This window comes from Plasmodium malariae, assembly GCF_900090045.1.
Source record: "Plasmodium malariae genome assembly, chromosome: 10".
Classification (NCBI taxonomy): Eukaryota; Apicomplexa; class Aconoidasida; order Haemosporida; family Plasmodiidae; genus Plasmodium; species Plasmodium malariae.
Window position 1 is genome coordinate 1,627,707 of NC_041784.1, and position 13,668 is coordinate 1,641,374.

A 13,668-nucleotide genomic window follows, 5' to 3' on the forward strand; every position below is an offset into this window, starting at 1 on the left:
TTTTGCTCGTGTGGAGTGGGGTGCTAATGCTTTAGGGTTCTGGGGATGGATAATATATAGGTAGGTGCGCACTAAGGGGCAGTATATATCTCCTCGAGGGGTCCACTTCGAATATATATATATATATATATATATATATAAATACACAATCAATCGCCACAGGCGCTCTTCAAAGATGCTTATTTGTCGATAATATATATAAAATGTGTTAACTTTTGCGATAAAATATGGGGGAAATGGTATATATATATATATATATGTATGTCTATTATTAGAAAAAATAATGTTGTCCTATAACTGTTGACTACGAATTATGAATAATCACTCTCCTTTAATAAAGGCTATTTTATTACATTTGATTAATAATAGAATTTTTAAATCTGATGAAAAAATTGTACATATGGTGCGAAGGAGAAAAGGGGGAGGCTGTATATATAGCAAAATGCGTCCTGGGCGAACGAACGTTCGTTTTATTTATTTTTTTTACATTTATTATTTTATTTTTTTATTTTTTTTTATATTTTTATTTTGGAACAATCTTAAAATTTACTATTATATATATTCACAGACAAACTCTCTTTTTTTTTTTTTTTTTTTTTTTCCCTGTCTTCATCCACTAAACGCTATATGCAGCTGTTTTCCCACAAAATGCGACGTTTGTACTTGGTACTTGGGCTGATCTGTTTTTCCTCAATTAGAGTACTTGGCACAAGTTTATATACAAGTAATACATACATGAATGTACGTACGTACAAAAGGATGTACACGTAATATATATAGGGGGGGGGGGACAAACTTGTATATGGGTGTTGGATGTTTTCTACTGTTCAAAAAGGGAGATACTTTTATTACATGTTATATATATATATATATAAATAAACCTGAGGAGTTTAACTTAATCATTAATAAAAATAATTATATGCTAGGGTATTCCCTCATTTACATTCGCGCAGGCAAAAATAAGTAACCTGGATTTTCTGTTCTGTTGGCTTCTTCGAAAAATTGTTTTATTGCTAATCATAGTAAAATAATTTTATTTATACTTGGATAAGAAGAATAAATCTTCCTACTAAAATTTATATTCATTGGTAATAAAATATAAATATATATGTGTAATGAAACATATATATATGATAATGAAACTGGAATTGCCTAATAATATACTACGCTTCCTTGGTTGACGGGGGGACGTACACAAATATATATTTATTTAAATATGCACGTACATATATATATATATATATATATATATATATATATATATATATATATATATATATATATATATATATATGTATACTTATTTATGTTTTTTTTATTTTTGTATATTAATTTGTGTATATTTATTTTTGCATATTTATCTGTGCTCTGCTGTAAAAAAATTCAAAATTCATACAACACTGTACCACTACTACTACTTCGTTGTATAAAAAAAATTATTTAACATGCAATTAATATAACTTTAATTCAATTTTTATAACAACATAACAGATGCTTGTTAATAAATTTTTCTTAATGTTTCAACTTACTCATAAAACAACAAGTTAATTTTCTTTTTTTTTTTTTTTTTTAAAGTGATGTTACTTTTATGGGTATAAGGACACTTTAATTTTTTCACTTCATTATTTTGTTAAATCTTATTCATACATAAAACTATATATGCTGTAAATAATTATAAAAGTATAGTATAATAAAATAAATGGTTTTGTCGTAATTTACTAAAATTTAAGTTTTTTATAAATGATATAAATTATATATGTATAAAAATATTTATAAATAATAAATACATATAATATAATATTATATGCATATATATTATAATATGCATAGCTCAAAATTATAAGGTATAATAAAATAATTATTACAATAATAATTTAATTGTGTATTGGTTCAAGCTTTATAATGTTTTACATCGCGCTTACTACAATTTTTATTAAATTTTTTAAATATTGCATAAAATAGCAGTTATAATAAATTCCTTTAATTTATGAATTTATTTTTTAATTGCATACATATATATAATTTAATATTTATATTATTTTACTTATATAGTATTTATTTAACGTTTAAATGTGTTTTAAATTTGTTAATATATTTTTTTTATTTTTAATTTGAAAAATTAATTTTGAGAAATTATACTTTTTTAATTATATATAAATACATTATTAATTTGGTATTATATCATTATATTATTACATAATTTTATAATAAATGCATATTAAAAATTAAATGTTCCCACATTTGATTGAATTATATATATATTTTATAAATTTTATTTATTTTTGTTAGTTTATTCACTTACTATTCATTTTATTTTTGTATTTACTTATTACGAACAAAAATAATAATTAAATAAGGCCTATTTTTATATATAGATTCACTATTTTATAATGTTATAGTATATGTATATATATTACACAATAATACATAAATTAATGACTTTAAATATATAGGTAAAATGCAGTCAGAATTTTATATATATATATATTTTATATATATTATATATATATTATATATATATATTATATATATATATTATATATATATATATTATATATATATATTATAAATTAAATATATTATGAATATAGTATAAATATATTATGAATATATTATGAATATATTATGAATATACTATTTATGTATGCATAAACATGTCACAATGGTAGGTATAATACTTCATATTTGAGTATATTTCATAAATTTCTGAACATGCTATAATTAAAAGGATCAAATTTAAAAAAGGGGAAACAGGATGGCATGAACTGAACCTATTTTTTTTTTTTTTATTTATTGCATTTTTCTAGGTTAATAAAATTGATATATAATTGTATGAATTTTAAAAAAACTACCTTTTTCATTTTATTCATTTTTTTCATTTTATTCATTTTTTTCATTTTTTTCATTTTTTTCATTTTATTCATTTTTTTCATTTTATTCATTTTTTTCTCTTTTTTCATTTTTTTCATTTTATTCATTTTTTTCATTTTATTCATTTTTTTCATTTTATTCATTTTTTTCATTTTATTCATTTTTTTCTCTTTTTTCTTTTTTAATCATGTTTGAGAACACGTAAAAATATACTCACATATGTTTAAATAAGTTTAAAATATAATCAAGTATATTCAAATATGCTCAAAGTTCATGATATATAATGAAACATGTGTTAATATTTTATATTTTTATGTAATATCATCTTGGATACAAAAGAATGCTAACCTATCTCAGTTGCTTATTAACATAGTACACATGATGGGGGGGGGGGAATGTTTAAGTACGAATGTACTCGTATATCCGTAATTGATAAAATATATAGTTTATAGATATATAAATATTTGTTTATGCATGTATACCATATTTTTCGGGGGTATACTTCTACAAGCATGAGCTATATACATATATAAAAAAAAAAAAAAAAATATATATATGTATATATATATATATATATATGTTTATGTATGCTTGACGTAAAACATAATTTTTACCAAATGAACAAAGAATAGCCATTGTGTATCTGGAGAGCATTCACTATAGTAAAAAGTAAAAAAATATGTGAGCAGCAAGTTAACAATAATTTCAATAGTTTATCTTATTTTCGTTTTATTAACAAAAGGGATAAAGTATGGGTATATATAATAATACATGATGAAAAAATGTAATATAAAAAAAAAGCTATGCTTTATTTGATTTAGATATGTATATATGCATTAACTCCAGCTGTTCAAGGCTTAAGTATATATACAGATGCAGTTGTAGCATAGAGCATATATATTATGTATGCATTTATTGTATATATGTATTTATGTTATATATTTAAGTGTAATCAACTTTCAAGTTAATTTGTATATCTGTAAAATTCATCCATTACAAAAAGGAAGTGCGCAGAAAAGGCAGAATGTGCTTTTATTTTAACGAAATTTATATTACCATTATTGAAGTAAGAAATTTTTCGTTTACTTTATAAACTTTCGTTATATTACAGTTTTGGATAAGTGCTCACGCTATTTTGAAATGAACTATTAAGAAAAAATATATGTAATACGTATGTATATCTTTATGTGTATATATAAATATATTTGTATGTACGTTTAAGCTCGCCTTCGCACAATTTATACACACAGTTTGCTATGGTGCACTATACCGCAAAGCAAAACGAGTAAATGAACTTTTGCATGTAACATATAAGAGTGCAAGGATGAAAAATTAAAATACATTCCGGCTAAATGTTCATTCATTACTTATAACAAGAAAGGTATTATTTTGTAAAAATATTTTTCGAATTTTCGATTGTTTGAATTTTGGAATTTTTAGTAGTTTTCACAAATTAAAATTAATAGGCAGTTCACAAAGTTATATTTTGATAAATACGTATGAAGTACATTACTTTTGATATATCTTAAACACCATGGAACTTATCCATTAGTAGTACCAATTGGTTTAGTAGAGCATATATATTTTGCAGAGTTTTTGCTACTACATCATGTAAACGTTGCAGAGGTCACTATATTATACGATCCTTTTATACGTATGTACATGTAAACATACATATATATATAACACAGTCGAACTTTCGTTTACTATCAAATTTGTAAGGAAAAAAAAAAAAAATATTAAAATAAAAGAATTACATTGAATGGAACAAACTATATATATAAAATTAATAACGAATTAACGAGTTCATTCAAATAAGGAAAATGACGTTTTTTCATTATGTAAAAGTGTCCAACTTTGAAATTATGTGAACATATTTATATATGTTAACACATAAAATGGGAAATTAAAATATTTTAAAATATGAAAATTTTCTGGTTCAATTATATATATATATATATAAACCGTTACAAAAAACATATTTATGTAACAGAACATTATGAGCGAGAGTAGGGAGTAAACCCTACTTGTGCGTAAAAGAAAAAACAAAGAAGAAAAATTTAATTATATAAAATGTCTAATTTTCCTTAAGTAAAAACAAACGTGAAGAGACCAGCACAACGATTAACTGTAGTTTTTACATACGAATGATTTGACATGCGCATAAGTATACAATTACGTGTATATATTAATATTTAATACATATTTTGCATATACATAAAGATATGTATTTATATACAAAAAAAAAAAAAAAAATATATATATATATATATATATTTATTTATTTATTTGTGTACAAAATTTCCACCTTGATACACCATTATTTTAACAAATTTTCCTTTTTTTTTTTTTAAAGAAAACACCTCAATCGACCAATTTATTCATCATTATATTTTACTTTGCCTTTTTTTTTGTTTTTTTTTTCTTAAGGCTAAATACATTTTTTTTCAGCAAAAAGATCTAAAATTAATGACGGTGTATCCAAGGAATATTAAATATATATATATTTCTATATATCGTTTTTAAAAGGTCTTTTTTTCCTTACATTTTTGTATATTCGCTTTTCATTTCCGTATAAGAAATTAAATTCATTTAATTATCCTCTTCAAATAATTTCATACACGGTCAATATGATAAAAGTATAAATAAATATATATATATATATATATATACATACATATATACATGTATGACACTACAACTTTCTACTTAATATATTTGCAAATTTGTAAATACGTAAAAATGAAAAGTTATAAATGAAATAAAAAATATATTAAAAATATTTTAAGTATACGAAAATATTCATGTGCTTTATCACACATAAATGACGAAAAGAAAATTTTTTTTTATTATTTTTTGAATAAATTATTAGCATGCATGTAAAAATTACTAGATAGAAAAAAAAATATAGGAAAAACTTAAACAATAATTAATATTTCGATACCTTAAAATAAGATAAAAAAAATAAAATAAATAAAAGTAATAGTAATAGTAATAATAATAGTAATAATAATAGTAATAATAATAGTAATAATAATAATAATAATAATAATAATAATAATAATAATAATAATAATAATAATAATAATAGAATTCATGATAATAATAATTAACATTAAGAAACGTTAAGTAATATTAGAAAGAACAAGAGATATAAGGATAATCAAACACGACAAAAAAAAAAAAAAAAAAAAAAAATTATACGTTGTTTTTTTTATTATGGCAAATATTTTTAAATAAATAATCTATATTAAGCAAAATAAAATAAATCCTTTTTAGTATTTCTCAAATATATAGTTACATTTATAATACAAAAACATATTAAGTACATATACTTGTATATGCTTAATTATTTATGTAATATTTAGATACCTTGAAAGAAAAAAAAAAAAAAAAAAAAAATACAAGTTGTGTTAGCAAACTTCCTTCTGAATACTTTTCTATTGTTCAATATTTTTAAAATGAAAATATCTAAAGTGTTTTACTTGTTTAATTTATTTTTTGTAACACATTTTTTAATATTATGTTTGTCGAAAAATAATGGTGTTACTAGAGGAACTTTTCTCAACCTAAAAGCAGTTGAACGTGAGATGGAAAGGAAAAGAAATAATAAAAATAAAATGATTATTTATTCTTTAGGATCTGTTCTAGTTTTAGCTGCAGTTATAGTAACAGGTATAGGGCTTGGTGTGTATTTGAATAAAAAAAAAAAGAAATTACCAGAAAATTTAAAGGAGGATAAGTCGAAAAAGGAAGACAAAAATAGCGATGAAAATATCATTCTTTTGGGAAAATCTCAAAGGGATAATAATGACAAGACGTATAACAAGGAAGATTTAGGAGGAGAGGGCAGCTCATCTTCAATGGACATCGGGTGGAATAGTAACCTGGAAACAAACGTTGAAGGGTGCAGTAATGTCGATGCTAATTTAGATCAGGTTAGTAATCTCGACACTAACTTTGAAAAAACTAGTAATCTCGACACTAACGTTGAACAGGCTAGTAATCTTGAAACTAATGTAGATCAGGTTAGTAATCTCGACACTAACTTTGAACAAACTAGTAATCTCGACACTAACGTTGAACAGGTTTGTAATTTTGACACTAATTTAGAACAAGCTAGTAATGTCGATGCTAATGTAGATCAGGTTAGTAATCTCGACACGAACTTTGAACAAACTAGTAATCTCGAAAATAATTTAGAACAGGTTAGTAATCTCGACACTAACTTTGAACAAACTAGTAATCTCGAAAATAATTTAGAACAGGTTAGTAATCTCGACACTAACTTTGAACAAACTAGTAATCTCGACACTAACGTTGAACAGGCTAGTAATCTTGAAACTAATGTAGATCAGGTTAGTAATCTCGACACTAACTTTGAACAAACTAGTAATCTCGAAAATAATTTAGAACAGGTTAGTAATCTCGACACTAACTTTGAACAAACTAGTAATCTCGAAAATAATTTAGAACAGGTTAGTAATCTCGACACTAACTTTGAACAAACTAGTAATCTCGACACTAACGTTGAACAGGTTTGTAATTTTGACACTAATTTAGAACAAGCTAGTAATGTCGATGCTAATGTAGATCAGGTTAGTAATCTCGACACGAACTTTGAACAAACTAGTAATCTCGAAAATAATTTAGAACAGGTTAGTAATCTCGACACTAACTTTGAACAAACTAGTAATCTCGACACTAACGTTGAACAGGTTTGTAATTTTGACACTAATTTAGAACAAGCTAGTAATGTCGATGCTAATGTAGATCAGGTTAGTAATCTCGACACGAACTTTGAACAAACTAGTAATCTCGAAAATAATTTAGAACAGGTTAGTAATCTCGACACTAACTTTGAACAAACTAGTAATCTCGAAAATAATTTAGAACAGGTTAGTAATCTCGACACTAACTTTGAACAAACTAGTAATCTCGAAAATAATTTAGAACAGGTTAGTAATCTCGACACTAACTTTGAACAAACTAGTAATCTCGACACTAACGTTGAACAGGTTTGTAATTTTGACACTAATTTAGAACAAGCTAGTAATGTCGATGCGAATTTAGATCAGGTTAGTAATCTCGATAATAACTTTGAACAAACTAGTAATCTCGATAATAACTTTGAACAAACTAGTAATCTCGACACTAACTTTGAACAAACTAGTAATCTCGAAAATAATTTAGAACAGGTTAGTAATCTCGACACTAATTTAGAACAAGCTAGTAATCTCGACACTAACTTTGAACAAACTAGTAATCTCGAAAATAATTTAGAACAAGCTAGTAACTTTGACACCAGCATTGAAGAGGGTAGCAACCTTGAAGATTACTTAGAAGAGGGTAATAATCTTGGCACAAATGTCGAACATGATAGTAATGTGCACACTAATTTTCAAGAATGTGGAAACGAGGAGTTAGATTTGAAAAATTCCTCTGATAAAAAGGATGTTTTTACCGATACAGATAATAAACAAGATACTGTAACTGACGTAGATCCTACTTATTCAACATCGACAGTAAGTTGTGAACAAACTGAACGAGAGATACCTGAAGAAGTTATAGATGCACTTAGTGAAACGTTAAAAGAAGATTATTTCGACTTTTTTAAAAATGGATTTGATGGAGATAATAATAATAATCCGTTAATTTATGGAGGAGATAATTTTGTAGGTGTGCAAGAACCACTTATTATTCCAACTAAATATTCTTTTTGTTGTTGTGATAATGAAACGAAAATGGAGAATGTTGTTAATTCATATACAGATTAATTTAGATAATCATCAAATGGATATAATGGTATGTGGTTATAATTAATCGAGGAAAACTTAGGTGGGAAATACAAAAAAGGTGAATGCTTATAGGGCCCAAAAATTAGATATAAAAAATGGATAAAATGAAATAAAATTGTGCTCGGAAAATATCTGATAAACCGTATGTTAACACACAAGTACGCATATATATATACATAGTTTTTTTGTAATCGAACAAGTTGATGTACAGCTGAAATCATGTTTAGAAAAAAAAAAATTATATATATATATCAGAATACTTTTACGTTTTTTGAAGGTAAGGAGATGCCTTATCATTCAATCAGAACCTATGGTCTTCTTTTATACCACCTAAATGGTAGTATATTTTTCATTTTTTTAGATATCCCTTTTTTCCGTGTTTTACATTTTCTAAAATTCTCATTTTTATATTTTTAATTTATTGACAAGTGAAGCGTTTTAAACATAAAAAGGAGAAAAATATATTTGTTGTATATTTTATTATATATATATATATATATATATGTATGCATGTACGTATGCATTTTTTTTTTTTTTTTCTATAATTTAAAAAAATGAAAAAAGGTGCAATTTTGAAAGAGTATTAATACAATTTTATATATGTGTATTTATTAATAATCGATTTTGCATGATATAAAGTGACGTTATATGGTTAATATTTTCAAATTAATTTCTTTTCTTTTCTTTTTTAATATTTCATGTAGAATTAAAAAACAAAAAAAATTTTGCATGTTCTTCTAAAGTGTTCATTTAAATTAAAATTAACTAATCGTATTTAATATTATACATTTTGTAATGCGTCACAAGTTCATACCATGAAGTTCATAAATACATAACTACACGCACGTATATGTATATATATATATATATATGTATGTGTGTTTATAGATGTAAACATATATGTATGTATATATATGTGTATGTATATATATGTGTATGTAGTGCACATGAACTTTTTCCAGGAAACATTATTTTTATATAATGCACGTAAATTCGCAATAATTTATGGTAGCATCACCAATATTTTTTTTTTTTTTTCCTTTGTAATAAGCTTTCGAAGGGCATTTTTCTGTCTAATCTTTAAATTTAATTTCAACTTTTACAGTTTATTTAATTTAAAAAATTAACAGAAAATAATAGGAAAATATTTACACACGAATTACAATTTATCAGCACAAATGGCTGTCCATTATATACATATATGTGTTTGCCAAAAAAAAAAAAATACAAAATACATTTTATAAGGAATAATATAGCTACTTTTTAATTATGTTTTCACCTGAACAAGCATTATTTTATGGTGTCCGTTTTTTTTTTTTTTTTTTTCGATGTTATATATAAAAAAAAAATAGAAAATTTAAGAAACTTCGGTGTTTCTACAACATGCGTGGATCACTAAAAATACATGTGAGAAGTAGAAAAATATATGGATTCTTTACTGTTAAAATATTTTAAAATTCCTATTTGAAAGAATAAATATTTACATATCTCTATGACGAATAACACTAAATATTTACTAGTAATACATTCTTTTCAAAATGAACTGTACGAAAAAATAAAATAATAAAAGTTTTCTAATTTCAAAATATATATAAAACTTTTTTTCAATATGGTTACAAAATCCTACATGATATTTTGAAATGTATTATTTAAAGGAATTCAAAAGAAAGAGAATCATGGGGAAAAAAATTAAAAGAGTATATGTAGGAAAACCTAAATATAACTAATATTACGCAGATAACATCTTACAGGAAGATATGTAACGAGAACAAAAAAATATATATATATATTTTTTTTTTTTTTTTTGTTTGTATAATCTATAATATACTCTCTAAACAGCAATTAATGCGGAAATTAATACAAAAAACAAAAAAATAAACAAACAAACAAACAAACAAACAAGCAAGTAAGCAAACAATGATTATTCTGCGTATAAAAATAAAATTATGCATATTTATTTTAAGAATATTATAACATATTTAACAAAAGAAAAAATGGAATATTATTTCTAAGCATGCATTATCCTTAAGTATTTCGTATTTTTACATAATGTAATTCCTTATTATTTGGTAGTAACTAAGGATGAGTTAACTCTTTTACTTGTTCAATTAAATATATTTCATTATAACATTATTAATATTAAAAAAAATGGGTAAACAAACACGGAAAGTTTTACACTGTAAGAAGAGGGGGAAGAAAAACTTATATTTTCTTTAAATTTTTTAAAATATCATTATTTGTATTGTTTTCCTTTCTTACTTTCTCCACTTCTTTCATTGAAAGTAAATTATTATGGCAAGAGGTGCATATAATTTTCATTCCTAAAAAAAAAAAAGGTTATATACGCAAAAAATGTATTTAATATTGCTCACATATTCTACAAATTTATCATTTCATACCTTGTTACATATATAAAGTACAAAATTTAATCTCAGACAGTAACAGCATAATGGTACATTAAATATACTAATATATTTTTCACATTATATCATATTCTTCATTTTTATCCCCATATACAAATGAAACTCTATATCTACGTACACTAAAAATATAAATACAAAAACAAATACAAATATGTACATATGCAACTCAATATAATTTTCCTACACACCTTCTACTGTATCCCAGTGAACTTTGACGTTCGTTTGTTTCACCTTATCGCATCTCCAACACCTTTGTAAAAATAAAAAAAAATTTATAACAAACCAAATAAACTGTTTGAAGCGAAATGGAAGTATTACATACATATATATATGTATATATATATATATATAATAGCATGTATTAAATTGGAATTTTTAATTTTCTAATCTTTACATATAAGCTTTCAAGGCGCTATATTTATGAACAGCAATATTTTTTGCATCAAACTTGTCATCTAAATGTTTTCTGGGCAAAGGTTCGAACTTTTTCAAAAGCTTAACTGCCTTGTTTCTTTCTTTGCTAATATTTGAAGATAATATTCGTATCAGGTCACTCTTTTTGTGATCTTTATGTTTAACCATGTTTTTTTTTTTTTTTTTTTGAAACAGCGAAAATATAAGTATATATATATTATAATAAAGTAATATAATAAAAAATATACAGTAATAAAAACTACGGGAAAGTTAAAAACGAACTGAAATATACAATATTACCATTAAATGTAAGTCTTTCGATATATAAATAATAAAAAAAAAAAATTATCAAATGTAAAATGAAAAAAATAAAATGTAAAATGTAAAACATATAAAATAAAAAGTAAAATGTAAAACATATAAAATAAAAAGTAAAATGTAAAACACATAAAATAAAATGTAGTAAGTATAAAATATAAAATGAAATGCAAAACGTAAAATATAAAAAAAAAATTGGAGAAAGGATAATAAATTTTTTATGTATATATTAAGTTTTTACATATCATCTTTCATATATTACATATATACGTTTATAAGTATATCATTATCGACCACTGAGGAATGTTATTAATGCACATAATGCGTACAGGAATGCGTTGAGGATATTTTTAAAATTTATTTTAGTCAAATAAATATTTTTTTTAATACAAAATTTACACTTTATTTTTCTCTTTAGTATTTATATTATAGAAGAAGTAAAATCACATAATAAAAGTTCGGTATTTAAAAAAGGAGCTCCAAAAATTATATATTTCAATAAAAATAAATCTACATACACGTATGTATTTATGTATGAATGTATATATATGTGGATATATGTATGTATATATGTATGTATATATGTATGTATATATGTATGAATGTTTATATGTATGAATGTTTATATGTATATATTTATGTATATATTCGTGTATATATATATGTATATATGTATACATATGAGAATGAGTAGATTGCGCTTTTTATGCCTTTAATAAATTCACCAAAGAAAAAAAAAAAAATTCTCATATGGTTTGTTAATTGAATAAAGCATTTTTTGTAGTATAAAATATATTTTTTTGTAACTGATTTACCTTTACTACTTTGTCTTACGACTTTACCTTTATTGCTCTTTTTTAAAGGCTCCTTTTTTTTTTTTTTTTTTTTTAGTGCTCTATAGTTAACTCTTCATAATTAAATTAGGAAAAATTTTAGATAAATTTTAGGAGCAGGCAAAAATGCTTGAAATAAAAGATAAAAATGGTAATAAAGTTCAAAAGAGTAACCTGAATGATGAAATAAAAATAATTTTTACAGATTTAGATGGGACTTTATTAAACAGTGAAAATAAAATTTCTAAATTAAATTTGGAGAGTTTACTAAAAGTAAAAGAGAAGGATGTAAAAATAGTGTTTGCAACTGGTCGTCCTTTGTACTCTGTTGAAGGAATAATTGATGAAGAACTTAAAAAACATAACATAAATTTAATGCCAGGAATATATTTAAATGGTTGTGTTACTTATGACCCCAATGGAAAGAGAATTATTGATAATGTTATGAATGATGATATAAAAATGGAAATACATAATTTTTCAAAAAAAGAAAATATATCACAATATTTCATATGGTATAGTATAGACGCTACTTACTGTTTTTCTATGAACGATTCTATTCGAGAATATATAGAAGTAGAATGTATAACACCAAAGGTGTTAAGTGAAGAAGAATTTAAAAAATTGACAGTATATAAAGTTTTAATGTGTTTGAGGGAAGATAATTTATCAAACATTTTAAAGTTATGTAAGGAAAAGTTTTCGCATAAACTTAATGTAGCTAATACTTTTAAGTGTTATATTGAAATGTTTAATTGTAATACAAATAAATTTGAAGGGGTTAAGAAGATATGTAAATTTTATAACATAAGTTTAAATAATGCTTTATCAATTGGAGATGGAGAGAATGATATGGAGATGTTGGAAGGATTAGCTAATTCAGTAAGTCTGATCAATGCATCAAATAAAGTTAAGTCAAGTGCAAAATATATAGCCCCTTCAAATAATGATAATGCCATATTTCATGTGTTAAAGACCTTCTGCAATATATAGGAGAGGATCAAAAGCGGT

The 13,668-nt window shown here is 23.5% G+C and overlaps 3 protein-coding genes across 3 annotated transcripts; 2 read left to right on the forward strand and 1 right to left on the reverse strand.

The window, feature by feature from the left end:
- Positions 1 to 6,332: 6,332 nt before the first annotated feature.
- Positions 6,333 to 8,648, forward strand: PMUG01_10044400 (early transcribed membrane protein; the record flags this gene model as incomplete). The annotated part of the gene is made up of 1 exon (XM_029005650.1): positions 6,333 to 8,648. The coding sequence occupies one exon, from the start codon at positions 6,333 to 6,335 to the stop codon at positions 8,646 to 8,648; it is 2,316 nt and encodes a 771-aa protein (XP_028862218.1).
- A 2,223-nt stretch (positions 8,649 to 10,871) lies between these two features.
- On the reverse strand, positions 10,872 to 11,674 carry PmUG01_10044500 (conserved Plasmodium protein, unknown function; the record flags this gene model as incomplete). Its single annotated transcript, XM_029005651.1, has 3 exons — positions 10,872 to 10,990; positions 11,281 to 11,342; positions 11,487 to 11,674. The coding sequence occupies 3 exons, from the start codon at positions 11,672 to 11,674 to the stop codon at positions 10,872 to 10,874; spliced, it is 369 nt and encodes a 122-aa protein (XP_028862219.1).
- A 1,109-nt stretch (positions 11,675 to 12,783) lies between these two features.
- HAD1 (haloacid dehalogenase-like hydrolase, putative) lies at positions 12,784 to 13,650 on the forward strand (the record flags this gene model as incomplete). Its single annotated transcript, XM_029005652.1, has 1 exon — positions 12,784 to 13,650. The coding sequence occupies one exon, from the start codon at positions 12,784 to 12,786 to the stop codon at positions 13,648 to 13,650; it is 867 nt and encodes a 288-aa protein (XP_028862220.1).
- Between the last annotated feature and the right edge of the window lie 18 nt (positions 13,651 to 13,668).